This window comes from Myxocyprinus asiaticus, chromosome 31, assembly GCF_019703515.2.
Source record: "Myxocyprinus asiaticus isolate MX2 ecotype Aquarium Trade chromosome 31, UBuf_Myxa_2, whole genome shotgun sequence".
Classification (NCBI taxonomy): Eukaryota; Metazoa; Chordata; class Actinopteri; order Cypriniformes; family Catostomidae; genus Myxocyprinus; species Myxocyprinus asiaticus.
The window spans coordinates 15,035,417-15,056,079 of NC_059374.1; the positions used below are offsets into that span (position 1 = coordinate 15,035,417).

The 20,663-nt window shown below is 37.8% G+C and overlaps 1 protein-coding gene across 1 annotated transcript in view; it reads left to right on the forward strand.

Moving 5' to 3' along the window:
- The window catches only part of strn4 (striatin, calmodulin binding protein 4), a 41,766-nt gene that overhangs the window by 16,152 nt on the left and 4,951 nt on the right, over positions 1-20,663 (forward strand). Inside the window, exons 7-15 of the mRNA XM_051665086.1 lie at positions 3,998-4,154; positions 6,230-6,331; positions 6,587-6,705; positions 6,943-7,118; positions 7,341-7,388; positions 7,881-8,002; positions 9,544-9,711; positions 9,814-9,954; positions 10,573-10,671. Coding sequence (XP_051521046.1) covers positions 3,998-4,154; positions 6,230-6,331; positions 6,587-6,705; positions 6,943-7,118; positions 7,341-7,388; positions 7,881-8,002; positions 9,544-9,711; positions 9,814-9,954; positions 10,573-10,671 — 1,132 coding nt within the window. The remainder of the gene's footprint in view (positions 1-3,997; positions 4,155-6,229; positions 6,332-6,586; positions 6,706-6,942; positions 7,119-7,340; positions 7,389-7,880; positions 8,003-9,543; positions 9,712-9,813; positions 9,955-10,572; positions 10,672-20,663) is intronic.

The following is a 20,663-nucleotide window of genomic DNA, read 5'->3' on the forward strand; positions in this document are numbered from 1 at the left end:
AAGCTTTTTATAGCTTATATATTCACCAGATGAAGGGGTTTGTGTATATATACTTGACCAGATGAGGAATAAGGTTTATTATTATTCACAAGATATGAAGTTCGAGACAAGATTTAAGTGCTGATGTGGCACGTATAGTCGCATTTTTTGTTCCATGTCCTTGCTTCAATTTAGATACTTGATTATCTAATCAAAATAACAAAATATGCATTGAAGTGAGGATAAAAATAGGGATAAATATTGTAAATGATGTTAGATTGAGGAAAACTATTGGCAACTATCGGCAAATATATTTGCTGATAACTGATAGTGTTCTAAAAAGCAACTATCGGCACCGATTAATCAGTAAAACCGATATATCGGTCTACCTCTAATTTAAGTTGAAATAGGCTTTAAAATAATTCATTTATAATTTAATCATATAAGTATATATCTGGCTAAAAAGCATTGAGGGTTTTGAGTGAATGAATCTTGATTAGGGTGACGGCATAAAACTTGAAAAAATAGATTTACTCAATGCATAAAAAAACAAAAAACATCTGAATATAACTTCCCTTACAAACATCTAGAGTTCCTGGCATATTCACTACTGATAATTTTCACATGCAAATGAGCTTTCACGGCAAACGTTCATCAAATTGTCTATTGTTGACAAAGGTTGCCGGCGAAGAGCTGCAAACTTCTGGCGAGCAGAAAATTTGCGGCAAGTCTGCGGTAAGTTTAAGGCTAGTTTAGATACTTTGTAAGGGTTAGTCCACGTCCACACCAATACATTTTTTTGAAAACACATTGATTTCGCTATGTTTATGACTCTCATCCACACTGGAATACCGTTTTCCTCTACCGAAAATGGAGAGTTTCGAAAACGCTCTCTACTACTGCGCACTTTGGAAAACGAAATGGAGATGGAGTTTTCAAATGAAAGCTAGGTCAAATGAATTTATTTTTATATAGCACATTTAAAACAACACGAGTGCTGACCAAAGTGTTGCACATCAGGCATAACAGCAAATAAAATACATTTAATGGTAACTTAAATATGTTAAAAATAAAAATATAAACAAATAATTACACTATTAGAAACCAAACCAGATGGAACTTAACCAGAAAATAGGCAACTAAACATTGAGAAAAAAGGCCAAAGGCCAGAGCAGATTATAGATAAGCCTGAGAGAAAAAGTTTTAAGGGATGATTTAAATGAGTTTATTGTAGGTGAGAATCTGATAGAAAGGGGCAAACTATTCCAAAGTCTTGGTGCCATTACAGAAAAGGCTCTATCGCCTTTGGTTTTTAATCGTGACTGAAGAATGGATAGTAACAGCTGAGAAGAGGATCTGAGAGTTCGCTGAGAGGAGCGAAGGCAGATGAGATCTTACATTTATATGGGGGCGAGTCCATGCAAACAGTAAAATCTTAAAATCAATTCTGTATTTCACAGGCAACCAGTGGAGTGAGGCCAAAACTGGTGATACATTCTCTCTCCTTTTGGTCCCAGTCAAAAAGTGAGCCACAGCATTCTATACATGTTCCAAGCGTGAGAGTGAAGACTGGCTAATTCCGGCATACAGGATATTGCAATAATCAAGCCTTGATGTAATAAAAGCATGGATAACAGTCTCAAGATCTTTGAATGTGAGAGAGTTTTTAGCTTGCGAATTCCCCTTAGCTGGTAAAAACTATTTTTGACAACATTATTTATTTGTCAAATTTTAATTCTGAATCAAAAATTACCCCAAATTTTTGACTTTAGTAAGAATGTTGGCTTGTAGGGGGCCCAATCTACTGCTAAAGCTATCTAACAGATGTGAAGGACCAAACAGGAGTCTTTTTCTCATTTAGTTGGAGGACATTTTTATCCATCCAGCTTTTAATGTCACTTAAACAGTCTATAAGAGGAGCCAACAAATTGATGCCAGATTTTAATGCGAGGTAAAGCTGTGTATCGTCTGCATAGCAGTGGTAGGAAACCTTGTGATGCTCAAGAATGGAGCGAAGCGGGAGTAAGTATAAAGAAAATAAGATCGGACCCAGAATGGAGCCTTGTGGCACTCCACAGGTGATGGGAAATGTGGTCGATGTGAACTCTCCAATTTTCAAAGAAAAACTCCTATTTGTGAGATATGACAAAAACCAGTCTAGTGCAGCATCATGGATGCCGACCTCATATTTAAGTCTATTTAGGAGGATATGGTGATCAATGGTGTCAAAAGCAGTGCTGAAGTCCAACAGTAGAAGGGTGGCACAATTTCCAGAATCTACAGCTAATAAAAGATAACTCACTGCTTTTAGGAGGGCAGACTCTGTACTGTGTTTAGCTTTAAAGCCCAGTTGAAAGGGGTCCAAGATATTGTTACAAACTAAGTAAGGGGAAAGCTGAGATAATACAACCTTCTCCAATACTTCTGATAGAAATGGCAATTTTGAGATAGGTCTGTAATATTTGGGATCAGTGGGATCAAGATTATATTTTTTTAAGCACTGGCTGAACTAAAGCATGTTTAAAGCATAATGGAACAGCACTGTTTTCTAAGCAGCTATTGATGATGGAAAGTACACAAGGGAAACAGTGTCCAGTACATCTTTGAACAAATTAGTAGGAATTGCATCAAGAGAGCAGATGGATGGTTTCATGTGAGAGATAATATCTAACAGATCAAAATGAGATATGGGCTGAAATTTGAAAAGATGAGGACAAGTGGTTGAGATATATGAATTCTGACCTGAAACAGAAGAAATCTGTGATCTGATACCAGTGATTTTATGTATAAAGTAGTTACAAATCTTCTCACAATACTCCGAACTTGGATCAGGGCCTGCTACTGTGATAGGGCTTAGCACAGAGTTTAAAGTGGAGAACAGAAACTTAGGGTTGTGGGAATTTTTAAAATTTAAATGTAAAATTAAATTAGAAAAGTATTTTGATTTTTGCAAAGAAACAGCTTCCTGGTATTTAGACAGGCTATTTTGCAAGAGTTGGGTCCTTTTTCCATTTTCTTTCTACCTTTCAACATTCCTTCCTTAAGGCAGGGGTGTCACTGTTAAACCAGCGCTGTTTTTTAAGTTTGGGTTTCTTAGTTTTTAGTGGAGCGACTAAATTTAGAATGACTGTATAAGAGGTAGTAAAACTGTTAACCAACTCTTCGGTATCCAGGCTAAGTGATATCGGTACAGTAAGATTAACCAGAGAAGTTTGAAAAGCATCCTTAAACTGTACAACAATAGAGGGGTTAATAGGGCGGGAAAGGTTACTACAAAGCTGATTAGGTGGACCATGGCAGGGAAACATGCAGTCAAGCACAACAGGCCAATAATCAGACAGACAGTCATCACCTAAATCAGTATTCCAAACAGGAAAGCCTGATGGGAAGACAAGATCGAGTGTGTGACCAAGCTTGTGTGTAGCACCTTGGTCACACCTTGGGTCTCCGACAAGAGGCTTTGAAGGACAACATGCGACGCCCCCACCCCGACTAGATGTTCTGGGACAGCTAAAATAGTCACAGTTTACAGGGGAAATTTCAGAAAGAGGGCCTAGCCCATTAAGCATGAGCCAGGTTTCAGTGATGAATAGAAAGTCCAACTTGCTAGATGAGAAAAAGTCATTAAGAAGAAATGTTTTGTTCGATATTTATCTCGCGTTTATCAATGCTGTTTTTATTGGCAATGTTCTGTTCTCTCGCAGTAAGGGACTGCGCAATTAGGCCTGATTATTGTGAATGTTGCCTTAGTCCAAAACTTTAATAAACATCAGTATTTAGCTAAATATTTTGCGCTGTAAAAATGGCGCTCAGGGACTGTCCAAGACTTTTAACTGGCTCATGTACAAACGATCTAATTCCCTAAATAAATACTACAAATGAGAGAGATAGGAAGTTTAAGAAGAGGGTGTATTATTATTGGCTATAAAAACAGTAAAACAGCTTTTTGTCACATTACAGAGCTAATATCTCACTACTGAAAAATGGAGTTACTGATGTGTTGTTTGTATGCATGCAGATGGGTGGAGAGCCAATGACCACAGATCTTGACCCTGAGGATGACGACGATGAAGACGACTCGGAGGACGCTCTGGGCGAGTTTGATTTCTTGGGCTCGGGAGAGGAGGGAGAAGGGGCGGGAGAGGCCCGTATCTCTGGAGACGGACGGGAATTGGGTACGGAAGACCGTATGGCTCAAATGGTTCTTACTATATGTATTAAACATGCACTCAGTCATTGCATGAATGTGCACATGTCGATCGGCTAAGCCTTTTACGACCTTACACCGATAAAGGAAAGCCTTTTAATGCGTTTGCATGACCACACATGTTGTCGGCTTATTAAGCATAATCGTTGTAAGAACGTGCATGTAATCATTCTTACATCGATTATGCTTAATAAGTCGACAATTTGCAAACGCATTAAACGGCTTTCCTTTATCGGTGTAAGGTCATAAACGGCTGAAGAATAAACCGATCGACACGGGTAGATTTTTGCCCAAAACCCTGATTTCGCGTTGCATGTAAACGGCATTACCGGTGTTCTCACCGGCTTATCCAATGTGCGTAATAGTTGTGTGCGTTACTCTTCACGGTTTGATGTCAGAAGCAGAGAATAACTATTATTTGAAGTCTCATGTAAGGGCGGTTTTCTTGCATTGTCGGATTTATAAATGAAGATGATTTTGGGGAGTTTTTTCTAGTGGTGTGGATGCAGCATGACGCAAATGTGATTGTGTTTGGTTTAGAGTTGCGCTATATACCGGTACTAACGAAATATTGCAATACCAAAAATGTAAAAATGGTACGATATCATCTTGTTGATTAGTTCGGTACCGTAATCCAGTATAGTGCTATTGGCAAAATTTTAAGGGATTTGACATTTTTTAAATGAAATGAAAATTTGACAATTCACCAAATTCGGCCAAGTGTCATCAGCAGAAGGGTGTCATTTTATTAAATAATATACAGTCTGCATGCGCTGCGTGCTTCAGAATGAATGAGAGGTGCTGCTGTGCTCTCTGTCATACTTCACATACACACACAAACACACAGATGCACACAGATCCCGCGTGATGCTCAATGCAGTTAGTGCTTGAGCAGTTTTGAACACTTCAATGAATTTCTTCTCCAGTGAAATTTCAGATCGTGAGTATTTTAGTATTTCATTTGGAATGCGGAGCTTTTTAAAAACTACCATCAAAACACACAGACGGAACTCAAATGTCCAACAAAATAAAAGTTTTGCCAAAATAAAAGTTCTGTTTAACTGAATGCGTGAAATGGTAATCAGACTGGTAATCAGATTTTTTTTCATTAATGTTTTCATTTATACTGTGAAGCTCTGTTGTGTAGCATTTTATTTGACCAAAAATTAAATTGAAATTTTTTCGTTTTATTTTCATATTTTCATTTGATTCAAGTTTTATGTGTTCCTTTGTTGAAACACTGTTTTGATCAAATATGGAATCCAGGAAAATTCAAATGGAAAACAGAATTTTGTAACTGCAAGACTTACGCAGTTCTTTTAATCAAGTTCTTTTCTGCGTGATTTAATCAGTAATTTGAGGCTATTGATGTGCTGCCTAAGGATCGATTTAGTATCGATAATGAGGTATCAGGGATGGTATCGTACCAAAGCCAAAAATTGGTATCGAGCAACCCTAGTTTGGTTACCAACGGCATTGTAAAATTGCTTTATTCGCAGTCAGCCATGATTAATGTATTCAGCGAGCGAAAGTGTCTAATAACAGATTGATCGTTATAAAGCGAGCAGAATTGTTTTTCTTTCAGGCTACTGATATTACTGGAATCTTTATCTTATGCGAGTGTAAATATTTGAAACATATTTTTAAAAAAATACTATTAATTTCATTTTTTTTAATGAGGACCAAATTGAGTCCATCTTTTAAATTAAATTTTTTGTCAATTTCGGTTGGAAAAAAGTATTACTAAGCAAGTTGTCTCTCATAAGTGTGTTTATGAAAATAGATGTGAGAGTTTCCCTTTATCGTCATGCTGTGACCACTCATTGTTTACTTTTAATTTGCTTTTGTTTTTAACTTCCTGTTGATAAAATCTTTTGACGGGGTTGCCATTTGGTTCTAACGTCACTACACGCTTGTCTGTTTCCCTGATATTTTCTTGACCTCTTCCAGACATGTAATCAGAGCACAGAATGAATGACTGGCAGCAGCCAATATTGAGATATGTCTGTTGGTATGTTTACTACTCTCGCTTCCTCTGCTCAGGTTCAGAGAACCGCCGGAACAAGTTGCAGGGCATAATGTCGGATTTCCCTCCCAAACCCACTTCACCGACTTCTATACCAGGCCAGGCGCGCTCCAGTGAGGGTAAGATTCTCTGAATGCATGGCTGTATCCCAGTCTGAGCCCTTTTCATCATAAAAGATCACACAGTACTTAGCAGTGATAGCTGTTTTATGACAACCATCTAGTTCGGTGTAAAACTTTTAAAAGATTATAGTGTACCTATACCTATAGTGGACCTCATATGCCCTATGTTATAGTACATCTGTACTGAATATGCCAATTTCAGTGTGTAAAGTAAGAGTAATTACTCTAATAGTGTGTATATCTGTACTCTAGGGGGCGCACTAGGCTTCTCGTCTGACGTCTTCATACTAGATGCAGTTGGAGGAGGGGATATGAACCTTGGAGAGCTGGCTGACCTTACTGTTGCCAATGACAATGACCTCACCATTGACGTTAGTGTTATAAGTACTTTTTCCTTCCCAACTGCTGTTTGAGAGTGTGTTTGTGGATTAGAATGTGTGTGCTTTAGCATTGTAAACAGGATATGTTCAGATATCATACTATCATACTACTCCCTCTTTCTACAGTATATGCTGTAGTATGTATACTGTTTATAGTGTATGCATTTTCTGTATGCATTGAATTCTTGGATGATCCACTACATTTGTCAAAATTTCTTCTCTTCTCAGTTGCAGGAAAGTCGCGAGGAGTTCAAGAAGACGTGGAACCCTCGCTTCACACTGCGAAGCCACTTTGACGCCATCCGAGCGTTGACCTTTCACCCCAATCAGGCCGTGCTGCTGACTGCCTCTGAGGACGGGACGCTCAAGCTGTGGAACCTTAACAAGGCCATGCACTCCAAAAAGTATGAGCCACATTCCAAGCCTTCATCTTTCCTTCAGAACAAGATAAAACACACAAACATTACTGAAAAGATCCATATGTATGGTGATCACAGTATGCAAATAATAATTGTGTTAGAATAGGCATCTTGTGATGTATTTTTAGAAATATTGATGTGTGAATTATTCTTAGTTCTTTTCTTGTTTTGTTAACATGGATCCCTGTCTGGTTTCTGCTGTTTCAGAAATGCAGCGCTGGACGTTGAGCCCATTTATACATTCAGAGCACATAGGTGAGTGGGACTGGTTTGTTCTGAGGTCCAGTTAAAAAATAAATAGCATGACATCATGAGATTTTAGTTCATTCCCTTATTAAAGATGTTAAAAGCACAGTTTTGTACCTTTTTGTATGATATTCAAATAATCTTAATCTAATTTTCCCATTAAATCAAAGCTTGTAGTCTTGTTATTCACTCCCAAGCTGGTTGGTTAGATTCATGGCTTAGAAATCCTTTATGAATTGATGATTTTATGAAATCCCAATGGGAAAAATGAATGGGAAAAATACTCCTGGAACAAGACGGCTGAAAAAGTGTGCGGGCACTATTGCTTTCTATTGAGTTTGACGTTAACATGCTGTTAAGCTAATGACACAGTATCATGGTATATGAATATGGTAATCAAACAGTGGTATTTCCATGTGATTTTTATACCATGGTACTCCACTGCATTTTTTGTAAAAGTTTTAAGTGGTGGTATTTTAATGTGTTTTGTGTGTGTTTTAGTGGTGCTGTTCTGTCTCTGGCCATGGGGATGGAAGGGGAGTCGTGCTTTAGCGGTGGTCTGGATGGAACTGTGCGTGGCTGGAAGATTCCAGATCTTAATGTGGATCCCTACGACAACTATGGCAAGTGTACCAAAAAGTGCACCTGCGAGTTGGCTTTTTTTTTACACTTTATTTTTTTTGTAATGTGGAAACACTCCTTTCAGGTCATTCCAGAAATGATGATGTCAGCTGTGCGTCTCGTGTGATTGGTGATTGCATTTGACGCGTAATGTCATGTCGATGATGATTACCAGCAACCATCTATTCAAATTAAACAACACTATACATTTAGCTGCTTATTGAGGTGTTTCTGTAAAATGATATGTGCATTTAGAATCTTCACTGCAAGAAAATCTTATCAATCAGTATTTTATTAGTTTAGTTTTCCAGTGAAAATATCTAGACATCCTTTAAACAAGATCCATTTACCTAAGAAGAAAAATGACAAGATTTTAAAGGGTTATTTCACCCAAAAATGAAAATTCTCTCGTCATTTACTCACCCTCATGCCTTCCCAGATGTGTATGACTTTCTTTCTTCTGCTGAATACAAATGAAGATTTAGAAGGATATCTCAGCTCTGTTGGTCCATACAATGCAAGTGAATGGTGGCCAGAACTTGAAGGTCCAAAAAGCATATAAAAGCAGCATAGAAGTAATGCATACGACTCCTGTGGTAAAATCCATGTATTCTGAAGCGATATAATGGGTGTGGGTGAAACACAGATCAATATTTAAGTTCTTTTTTACTATAAGTTCTCCTCCCTGCCCAGTAGGTGGCAATATGCATGAAGAATATGAATCTGCAAAAAACAAAAAAAAAAGAAGAATGTGGCAGTGAAAGCGGAGCTTTATAGTATAAAAGGACTTGAATATTTATCTGTTTCTCACCCACACCTCTCATATAACTTCTGAAAACATGGATTAAACCACTGGAGTCGGATAAATTACTATTACGCTGCCTTTATGTACTTTTTGGAGCTTCAAGTCCTGGCTACCATTCACTTGCATTGAATAGGCATACAGTAGCTGAGATATTTTTGATCTTTGTGTTCAGCAGAAGAAAGAAAGTCATACACATCTGGGATGACATGAGAGTGAGTAAATGATAAGTTAATTTTTTATTTTTGGGTGAACATTTGCTTTAAGTAGTTTTTGTATAGAAACATAACCGAATTTAGTGAGGTTTATGCTTAAAAATAAAGAAAATTGGGAATGGAACTAAACTTGTTTTGTCTATGTATTTATGTTTTTCTTCCACCAGTGGGAAAAATATTTGTCTTGTTTTGTCTAACTAAATTTTATCTAAGATTTCTCTCAAAATAAGACTAATAAATTGTCATTTTGTTTCTCAAGTAAATGTATCTTATTTTAAGGATGTTTTGCATATATATATATATATATATATAATTTATTTTTGTATTATTATTATTTTTAATTTAAATTTTTTACCAGAAATTAATACAAAAATACTGATCAAGGAAATTATATTTTGCAGTGATAAACTCCTAAGTTTGGGAGCTTGCACTTTTTATTACAATCCACTAGAGGCTGCTCTGTTTATAAACAAATTAACAGGAGACTTTGGACTGGAAGTGAATGTGTTTGGGTGTGTATAAACAGATCCGGGTGTAGAGAGCAGTGCGCTGTCCGGTCACGAGGATGCAGTGTGGGGTTTGGCTTACTCCTCCAGCCTGAAGCGTTTGGCCTCGTGCTCAGCCGATGGCACTGTGCGGATCTGGGACCCCCACAGTTCCTCACCATGTGTCTCTGTCTTCAACAAGGAGAAAGGTGAGGTGTAGAGAGAAATTAGTCTTTTGAGAAAGGATTTAGAGAAGTATAATGATTCGAATGACTGAAATACTTGTCTATCTAACTCTCTCATGTTCTCAGAACACGGCACTCCCACCTCAGTTGCCTTTGTAAACACTGACCCGTCTCAGGTCGTGGTGTCCTTTGATGGGGGCGAGACTCTGCTTTATGACCTCAACACAGAGCAAAGCATCATAGTCCTGGAGACCCAGGCTAAGGATGGTAAGCACCAGTTTATAGAGAAATTAGTGTCCAGCAAAATGTACATTTAAATCCACAAAACGTTTTCTATTAAGAAGGGTGTTTTCCAAGGCTAGCATTACTTTTACTAATGCTCACACCTGAGCCCCAGTCACACTAAACTTCGGGCTCCATTCACTCCCATTCAGATGCATCAGAATGCGGAGATCAGTAATGCAAGCTCATCTGAAGAAATATCGCATTTTAGTTGTCGACAAAAGTTCAGTTTTGGTGAACTCTGTTCTGTGAATCTGTATGACGAAAAGACGTGTGACCAATAGAAGATCAAAACGTCATGCACTGACCTCTTGGCTTAATACCAAGAAGGGTTGTTATATCAGGTGTTGCACCATAAGATGTCATATGTCATTACATATGCCACCCTTTCACATTTTATGCTGTTTTTATGCTGAAAAACTATGGCGAAACATCCATTGCAGAAGTCTCACGCATGGTGAACCTATGCAAGTTTGTGTTGTGATTATGATAACCAATGTGGACGTGCTTGCAAAAGTTACTGCAGAATAAAAGTGTGTGAACAAAGCCTTGTATGATGATATACCATAATATATTTTGTTTGTATTTTCTGGCCTCCTGCAGGCAGTGAATTGATTAACCGTGTGGTCAGCCATCCGTTACAACCGATTTCCATAACAGCCCACGAGAATCGCACCATCCGCTTCCTGGACAACAAAACAGGTGTGTGTGTGTGTGTGTATTTGTGTGTCAAGAGCTTGTAGCAATTTTGAGGGATATCCAAGGCCAGTAATAACACCACTTATTTTCCCACTGTGCACCGTTTGAACTGTAAATACACCAGCAAAGCCATTTGACCCCAACCGTGCAGTCACAATGGATCGCTCAAAGCAGTTATAATAGCACCGCCGTATAAAAAGCCTCAATCGAATGTGTGCCAGTCATCAAGCTTTACTCACCAGTTTATATAGAAAAAGCACTTGCTATAAAAGTGAATAGCATTCTTGGTGTGAAAGATTAGCTGCTGTAGAAAAGACACTTCTGAAAAGTGGCGTGTCAGCAATGGAATTAGATGGAATTCTTGCCCTCAGTCAAACCTAGTCATATTTGAATGTACACAACTGCAAATGAGATTTAAGAGCTGCAGCATCAAACAAAATTATAAAACAAATTTATATATACTGTGTATATACAGTTGTGCTCAAAAGTTTGCATACCCTTGGAGAATTGATCATATATTTACCATTTTTAAAGAAAACATGAGTGAGCAGGCAAAACACATTTCTTTTATTTCTTATGGGATTCATATTTAACTGTAGGTTATAACAGAATGGCACAATCATAAAACAAAACGTGGCAACAAAGAAAAAAATGTAATGACCCCTGTTCAAAAGTCTGCATACCCTTAGTTCTTAATACTGTGTATTGCCCCCTTTAGCATCAATGACAGCGTGCAGTCTTTTGTAATAGTTGTCTATGAGGCCCCAAATTCTTGCAGGTGCCCATTCGTCTTGGAAAAATGCCTCCAGGTCATGCAAAGTCTTTGGCTGTCTTGCATGAACCGCACGTTTGAGATCTTACCAGAGTGGCTCGATGATATTAAGGTCAGGAGACTGTGATGGCCACTCCAGAACCTTCACCTTTTTCTGCTGTAACCACTGGAGGGTCAACTTGGCCTTGTGCTTAGGGTCATTGTCGTGCTGGAAAGTCCAAGAGCGTCCTATGCGCAGCTTTTGTGCAGAAGAATGCAAATTGTCTGCCAGTATTTTCTGATAACATGCTGCATTCATCTTGCCCTCAATTTTCACAAGATTCTCCGTGCTTTTAGAGCTCACACACCCCCAAATCATCAATGAGCCACCACCATGCTTCACAGTGGGGATGGTATTCTTTTCACTATAGGCCTTGTTGACCCCTCTCCAAACATAGCGCTTATGGTTGTGACCATAAAGCTCTATTTTGGTCTCGTCACTCCAAATTACAGTGTGCCAGAAGCTGTGAGGCATGTCAAGGTGTTGTCGGGCATATTGTAACCGGGCTTTTTTGTGGCATTGGCTTCTTTCTGGCAACTTGACCATGCAGCTAATTTTTGTTCAAGGATCGTCGTATTGTGCTCCTTGAAACAACCACACCGTCTTTTTCCAGAGCAGCCTGTATTTCTCCTGAGGTTACCTGTGGGTTTTTCTTTGTTTATCAAGAGATCCCTGAATTTTCCACTTCTTAATAAGTGATTGAACAGTACTGACTGGCATTTTCAAGGCTTTGGATATCTTTTTATATCCTTTTCCATCTTTATAAAGTTCCATTACCTTGTTACGCAGGTCTTTTGACAAGTACAATCGTTCTTTTCTGCTCCCCATGGCTCAGTATCTAGCCTGCTCAGTGCATTTACATTTATGCATTTGGCAGACGCTTTTACCCAAAGCGACTTACAGTGCACTTATTACAGGGACAGTCCCCCCGGAGCAACCTGGAGTTAAGTGGCACAATGGTGGTGGCTGTGGGGATCGAACCAACAACCTTCTGATTACCAGTTATGTGCATTAGCCCACTACGCCACCACCACTCACACTGCAATTTAAAAAACCACAGGTGTGGGAAATTAACCTTTAATTGCCATTTAAACCTGTGTGTGTCACCTTGTGTGTCTGTAACAAGGCCAAACATTCAAGGGTATGTAAACATTTGATCAGGGCCATTTGGGTGATTTCTGTTATCATTATGATTTAAAAAGGAGCCAAACAACTATGTGATAATAAATGGCTTCATATGATCACTAAACTTAAATAAAAGACAGTTTTTTTGCATGATCAGTCATATTTTCAAAATCAGTGCCAACATTTCACAGTTTCTGCCAGTGTATGCAAACTTTTGAGCACAACTGTGTGTGTGTGTGTATATATATATATATATATATATATATATATATATATATATATATATATATATACACAGTGGTGTGAAAAAGTGTTTGCCCCCTTCCTGATTTCTTATTTTTTTGCATGTTTGTCACACTTAAATGTTTCAGATCATCAAACAAGTTTAAATATTAGTCAAAGATAACACAAGTAAACACAAAATGCAGTTTTTAAATGAAGGTTGTTATTATTAAGGGAAAACAAAATCCAAACCTACATGGCCCTGTGTGAAAAAGTGTTTGCCCCACCTGTTAAAACATAACTTAACTGTGGTTTATCACACCTGAGTTCAGTTTCTCTAGCCACACCCAGGCCTGATTACTGCCACACCTGTTCTCAATCAAGAAATCACTTAAATAGGACCTGCCTGACAAAGTGAAGTAGACCAAAAGATCTTCAAATGCTAGACATCATGCAAAGAACTCTGATACAAAGAAATTCAGGAACAAATGAGAAAGAAAATAATTGAGATCTATCAGTCTGGAAAAGGTTATAAAGCCATTTCTAAAGCTTTGGGACTCCAGAGAACCACAGTGAGAGCCATTATCCACAAATGGCGAAAACATGGAACAGTGGTGAACCTTCCCAGGAGTGGCCGGCCAACCAAAATTACCCCAAGAGCGCAGCGACGACTCATCCAAGAGGTCACAAAAGACCCCACAACAACATCCAAAGAACTGCAGGCCTCATTTGCCTCAGTTAAGGTCAGTGTTCATGACTCCACCATAAGAAAGAGACTGGGCAAAAATGGGCTGCATGGCAGAGTTCCAAGACGAAAACCACTGCTGAGCAAAAAGAACATTAAGGCTCATCTCATTTTTGCCAGAAAACATCTTGATGATCCCCAAGACTTTTGGGAAAATACTCTGTGGACTGACGAGACAAAAGCTGAACTTTTTGGAAGGCGTGTGTCCCATTACATCTGGCGTAAAAGTAACACCGCATTTCAGAAAAAGAACATCATACCAACAGTAAAATATGGTGGTGGCAGTGTGATGGTCTGGGGCTGTTTTGCTGCTTCAGGACCTGGAAGACTTGCTGTGATAAATGGAACCATGAATTCTGCTGTCTACCAAAAACTCCTGAAGGAGAATGTCCGGCCATCTGTTCGTGACCTCAAGCTGAAACGAACTTGGGTTCTGCAGCAGGACAATGATCCAAAACACACCAGCAAGTCCACCTCTGAATGGCTGAAGAAAAACAAAATGAAGACTTTGGAGTGGCCTAGTCAAAGTCCTGACCTGAATCCTATTGAGATGCTGTGACATGACCTTAAAAAGGCAGTTCATGCTCGAAAACCCTCCAATGTGGCTGAATTACAACAATTCTGCAAAAATGAGTGGGCCAAAATTCCTCCACAGCGCTGTAAAAGACTCATTGCAAGTTATCGCAAACGCTTGATTGCAGTTGTTGCTGCTAAGGGTGGCCCAACCAGTTATTAGGTTTAGGGGCAATCACTTTTTCACACAGGGCCATGTAGGTTTGGATTTTGTTTTCCCTTAATAATAACAACCTTCATTTAAAAACTGCATTTTGTGTTTACTTGTGTTATCTTTGACTAATATTTAAACTTGATGATCTGAAACATTTAAGTGTGACAAACATGCAAAAAAATAAGAAATCAGGAAGGGGGCAAACACTTTTTCACACCACTGTATATATATATATATATATATATATATATATGCACACACATTCTACCGGTCAAAAGTTTTGAAACACTTGACTGAAATGTTTCTCATGATCTTAAAAATATTTTGATCTGAAGGCGTATGCTTAAATGTTTGAAATTAGTTTTGTAGACAAAAGTATAATTGTGCCACCATATTAATTTATTTCATTATAAAACAAACATTTTATTTAAAAAAATTTTTTTTTGAAATTGATGACTTGGACCAAATAATAAAGAAAAGCAGCCAATAAGTGCCCAACATATAGATGGGAACTCCTTCAATACTGTTTAAAAAGCATCTCAGGGTGATACCTCAAGAAGTTGGTTGAGAAAATGTCAAGAATACATGTCTGCAAATTCTAGGCAAAGGGTGACTACTTTGAAGATGCTAAAATATAACACAGTTTTGATTTATTTTGGATTTTGTTTAGTAATAACATCATTCCCATAGTTCTATTTATGTTATTCCATAGTTTTGATGACTTTACTATTATTCTAAAAGGTGAAAAAAAAAAATATATATAATAAAGAATAAGTGTTTCAAAACCTTTGACCAGTAGTGTGTGTGTACACATATATAAATATATATATATATATATATATATATATATATAAAATATGTATGTGTGTGTGTGTGTGTGTATATATATATATATATATTTATATATGTGTACACACACACACAGGCGACTAAAGTTTGGAATAATGTACAGATTTTGCTCTTATGGAAAGAAATTGGTACTTTTATTCACCAAAGTTGCATTCAGCTGATCACCATGTTTACAATTACTATTACAATTAAAAAAAAAAAAAAAAAAAAAAGAACTACTTCAAAGAGTTCTCATCAAAAAATCCTCCACGTGCAGCAATGACAGCTTTGCAGATCCTTGGCATTCTAGCTGTCAGTTTCTCCAGATACTCAGGTGACATTTCACCCCACACTTCCTGTAGCGCTTTCCATATATGTGGCTGTCTTGTTGGCACTTCTCACGCACCTTACAGTCGAGCTGATCCCACAAAAGCTCAATGGGGTTAAGATCCATAACACTCTTTTCCAATTATCTGTTGTTCAGTGTCTGTGTTTCTTTGCCCACTCTAACCTTTTCTTTTTGTTCTCTGTTTCAAAAGTGGCTTTTTCTTTGCAATTCTTCCCATAAGACCTGCACCCCTGAGTCTTCTCATTACTGTTGTACATGAAACTGGTGTTGAGCGGGTAGAATTCAATGAAGCTGTCAGCTGAAGACATGTGAGGCGTCTATTTCTCAAACTAGAGACTCTGATGTACTTATCCTCTTGTTTAGTTGTACATCTGACCTTCCACATCTCTTTCTGTCCTTGTTAGAGCCAGTTGTCCTTTGTCTTTGAAGACTGTAGTGTACACGTTTATAAGGAATATTCAGTTTTTTTAGCAATTTCAAACATTGTATAGCCTTCATTCCTCAATACAATGATTGACTGACGAGTTTCTAGAGAAAGCTGTTTCACTTTTGACCTAATATTGACCTTAAGACATGCCAGTCTATTGCATACTGTGGTATCTCAAAAACAATCACAAAGACAACGTTAAGCTTCATTTAACAAACCAAATAGCTTTCAGCTGTGTTTGATATAATGGCAAGTGATTTTCTAGGATCAAATTAGCAATTTAGCATGATTACTCAAGATGAGGTGTTGGAGTGATGGCTGCTGGAAATGGGGCCTGTCTAGATTTGATCAAAAATTACTTTTTTTTTTTCAAATAGTGATGGTGCTGTTTTTTTACATCAGTAAAAATATATATACATATAATACATATAGCCGCAAGTGGCAATTATAAAAATAGGCAAATTTATAAGAAGAGATGTTGTGGATACGGTTGTTTTGATGTCAAATTTCATCTTTTTTTTTATCACAGTTGCACAATAAGATTAAAGTTATAAAGCCCCCTTGTATCGGAAATAGATAACATTTGGCATGTGCCTTCAGGATGGCCACGTTTACATGCAACCAAATAATCAGTTTAGAATCCGACTGATATCTCAGTCGGATTGAAAAGCCTTCTTGTAAACACAAAAATGAACCGATTGAGCTGGATCCAAATTAAATTTCCAACCGATTGAAGGGGGTGGTGTAGACCTAAAATAATCTGATTAAGAGAAAAATATTAGCCATGTAAACCTTTGAATCTGACTACTTTCTCAATCGTATTCTAAAATACAGAGTGCTCATGCGCAGAGATGTGGTGCGTATGTATGTTTATACATGATACTCTTCGTGGGAACCTAATTTATGCAAATCAGTGACAAAAAGCATTATTAAGGGTTTGCGGCCTCGCACTGAATTTACTGCAGGGCACATACAGTTGAAGTCAGAATTTTACATACACCTTAGCCAAATACATTTAAACTCAGTTTATCACAATTCCTGACATTTAATCGTAGAAAACATTCCCTGTCTTAGGTCAGTTAGGATCACTACTTTATTTTAAGAAGGTGAAATGTCAGAATAATAGTAGAGAGAATGCTTTATTTCACCTTATAATACTTTCATCAAATTCCCAGTGGGTCAGAAGTTTACATACACTTTGTTAGTATTTGGTAGCATTGCCTATAAATTGTTTAACTTGGGTCAAACATTTGGGGTAGCCTTCCAAAAGCTTCTCACAATAAGTTGCTGGAAGTTTGGCCCATTCCTCCAGACAGAACTGGTGTAACTGAGTCAGGTTTGTAGGCCTCCTTGCTCACGCACACTTTTTCATTTCTGCCCACAAATTTTCTCTCGGATTAAGGTCAGGGCTTTATGATGGCCACTCTAGTACCTTGAATTTGTTGTCCTTAAGCCATTTTGCCACAAATTTGAGTTATGCTTGGGGTCATTGTCAATATGGAAGACCCATTTGCAATCGAGCTTTAACTTCCTGGCTGATGTCTTGAGATTTTGCTTCAGTATATCCACATAATTTTCCTTCCTCATGATGCCATCTATTTTGTGAAGTGCACCAGTCCCTCCTGCAGCAAAGCACCCCCACAACATGATGCTGCCACCCCCATGCTTCACAGTTGGGATGCTGTTCTTTGGCTTGCAAGCCTCACCTTTTTTCCTTCATACATAATGATGATCATTATGGTCAAACAGTTCAATTTTTGTTTCATCAGACCAGAGGTAAAAAGTAAGATCTTTGTCCCCATGTGCACTTGCAAACTGTAGTCTGGCTTTTTTATGGTGGTTTTGGAGCAGTGGCTGAGCAGTCTTTCAGGTTATGTTGATATAGGACTCGTTTTACTGTGGATATAGATACTTGTCTACCTGTTTCCTCCAGCATTTTCACAAGGTCCTTTGCTGTGGTTCAGGGATTGATTTGCACTTTTCGCACCAAACTACGTTCATCTCTAGGGGACAGAATGCGTCTCCTTCCTGAGCGGTATGATGGCTGCGTGGTCCCATGGTGTTTATACTTGCGTACTATTGTTTATACAGATGAACACGGTACCTTCAGGCATTTGGAAATTGCTCCCAAGGATGATGCAGACTTGTGGAGGTCCACCATTTTTTTCTGAGGACTTAGCTGATTTATTTTTATTTTCCCATGATTTCAAGCAAAGAGGCATTGAGTTTGAAGGTAGGTCTTAAAATACATCCACAGGTACACCTATAATGCAGTACACACATCAGAAGCTAGTTGTTCATTTTCTGGAAGTTTCCAAGCTGCTTAAAGCACAGTCAACTGTATGTTCTTTCATGACATCACATAAAGCAAAAAAGAATGTTGTGTCACTCTTAATAGGGACTTTAAGAAGCAGGTGAGGTTATGGCATTCTGTGTTCCATTGCGTGTATGCAACATCACTCACTTCCTGATGTCAAAACCATAATTTCTAAAGCATTTCTTCTTTGCCATAGCGATAGTCGATTGTACTTGACAGATTAGGAAAGTATATGTTAGAATATGTTTTTGAAGAGATGATTCAAAGTGAACAGAGTAAATAGCCTAAACATCCTTCTCAAAACGTATGTTAAATTATACACGGTTATAGGCTTTGAATAAAAAAACCTACAAAATATTGATAGACTATTAATAATAATAATATCAAGGTTTTAGATATAGGCTATTTATATCATACAAGAGTAAAACTCTTCTTCTGACAGTTATTTAACACTGCAAGCATCGCTTCACTTGTTGTTTTAAATAGCCTACCTTTTTTTCTTGAATGAATAAATGCTCTGTTCCGCCGTCATTATTGCTTAGTAAATTTTGCGTAGCGTCCCGTCCGCAGCTGCTGCTTAAAGTCCCTTTTTATTTTGTTTCCAATCCACATCTGTAAACTCCTTTAAGGACAACTCTCACCCACCTGTCTTTACTTCATACTCGCATCCAGAGATGCCTGCAGTTATATTTGAGGAGGAATGGTAAACTCAGACATGGTATTAGATGCTGCTTCTAATTCTTTGTTTGCAGAGTAGAGTGAGTAACATAAGAAGAAAGCAAAAACGCCAATTACGGACTTTGGTGCCATTCTCACTTTCTCAGCTTTTCTCCTTTTCTTCAGAAAGCAACGACTGACGCTCTTCGCATGCGCAGAAGTTTGCTTCGGAATACATGTAATGCACGCGTAAATGAATCACGTTCCTTTGTATCGGATTGCAAAGTTTTGGGGACATATAAACAGTACATTCGGAATGTGCAATCAGATTGAATTTATTCGGATTGATGAAAATTAATGCATGTAAACATAGCGATTGTTGACTTGTCCATATATGCTTAGTTTTTTTTTTTTTTTTGGATGTTGAGCCGATACAGGTGCACCTATATTGCAGTACACATATCAGAAGCTGAGCCAATACAGGTGTGGCCCATAATTAGTTATTATGGGCCACACCCAAAAACGTAATTGCTCGTATCTTATAAAAAATGAAATGAATCAAATATATTTACATAACTTTTTGTTAGCAGCACCTTTAGATGAAACATACCAAATTTCATGTGAATCCAACAAACAGCCTAGGACAAGTTCGAAAAAATATGTTTTTTAATAAAATCAAAGTGTTATAAACTTTCAGATTGGGGGCACACAATTTTTTATTCTAGCCCTTACTGTTTTGGAGTTATTAGTGTAAATGTAAATGAATGTATTATAGCATCATCTTTTTCAAAATCTTTAAAATTATATCGATATTTATCATAAAAATTATATCGATGATAAACTTTTGAGTAATTTTCGATATATAGCCTATGTTCTACATCTAGATGATCAGATCAGGCTCGTGCCTCTAAAAACGCAAGCAGTTAAGCAAAGTTATACACACAACTAGCTAACTGAATCACAGTCATAAAATCAGCCGTTAGGTAGATAGCCGCTAGCTAGTTATCCAGCTAATATGATTTTGTTGTGTAAGACAGCATTGACAATGCAATACAGCTATCGACTGAACACAACAGCAACTCTGACATCAACACCATTGCTGTTTATTTGTGTACTATTTAGCTAAATGTTTTTTCATGATCCATAGCACAAATAGTTTCTTCTTGTGATGTTTACTGGCAGTTGGGAATCCAGTTTATGGTGCATTACCGCCACCTACTGAGCTGGAGTATAGCGCGTCACAAGAAAGTCTTTCAGTGGAGTCAAATGTCTACTGAAGATGATGAAATTGGTGAAATTTCATCAAAAAGAGGCCACACACCTTATGCAGGATTAAATCCTAAACGGAGTATACAGTACAGAGTAAAGGTATCTTACCCTCTGGAGTTTACTTGTAAACAAACAAGTTATATTTACATTCATTCTTGAGGTCTAACAAACAGATGGAATGCGTTTCCTTCCCTATTAATGGTATGATAAATATCATTATCGAATGATATGAAAAGCAATATTGTGATAATTGTTTTGGCCATGTCGCCAAGACCTATGTATGTATATGCCAAATTTCATAATGATCGGCTGTTTACAATTTAAGTTATTAGCTGTTGAAATTTGAAAATCATGATTTGTCCAATATTAATTTTAAGGATATACACTGATGAGCCAAAACACTACGACCACCTGCCTAATATGCTGTTGGTCCTCCGCGTGCCGCCAAAACATGGACTCTGCAAGACCCCTGAAGGTGTCCTGTGGTATCTGGCACCAAGACATTAGCAGCAGATCC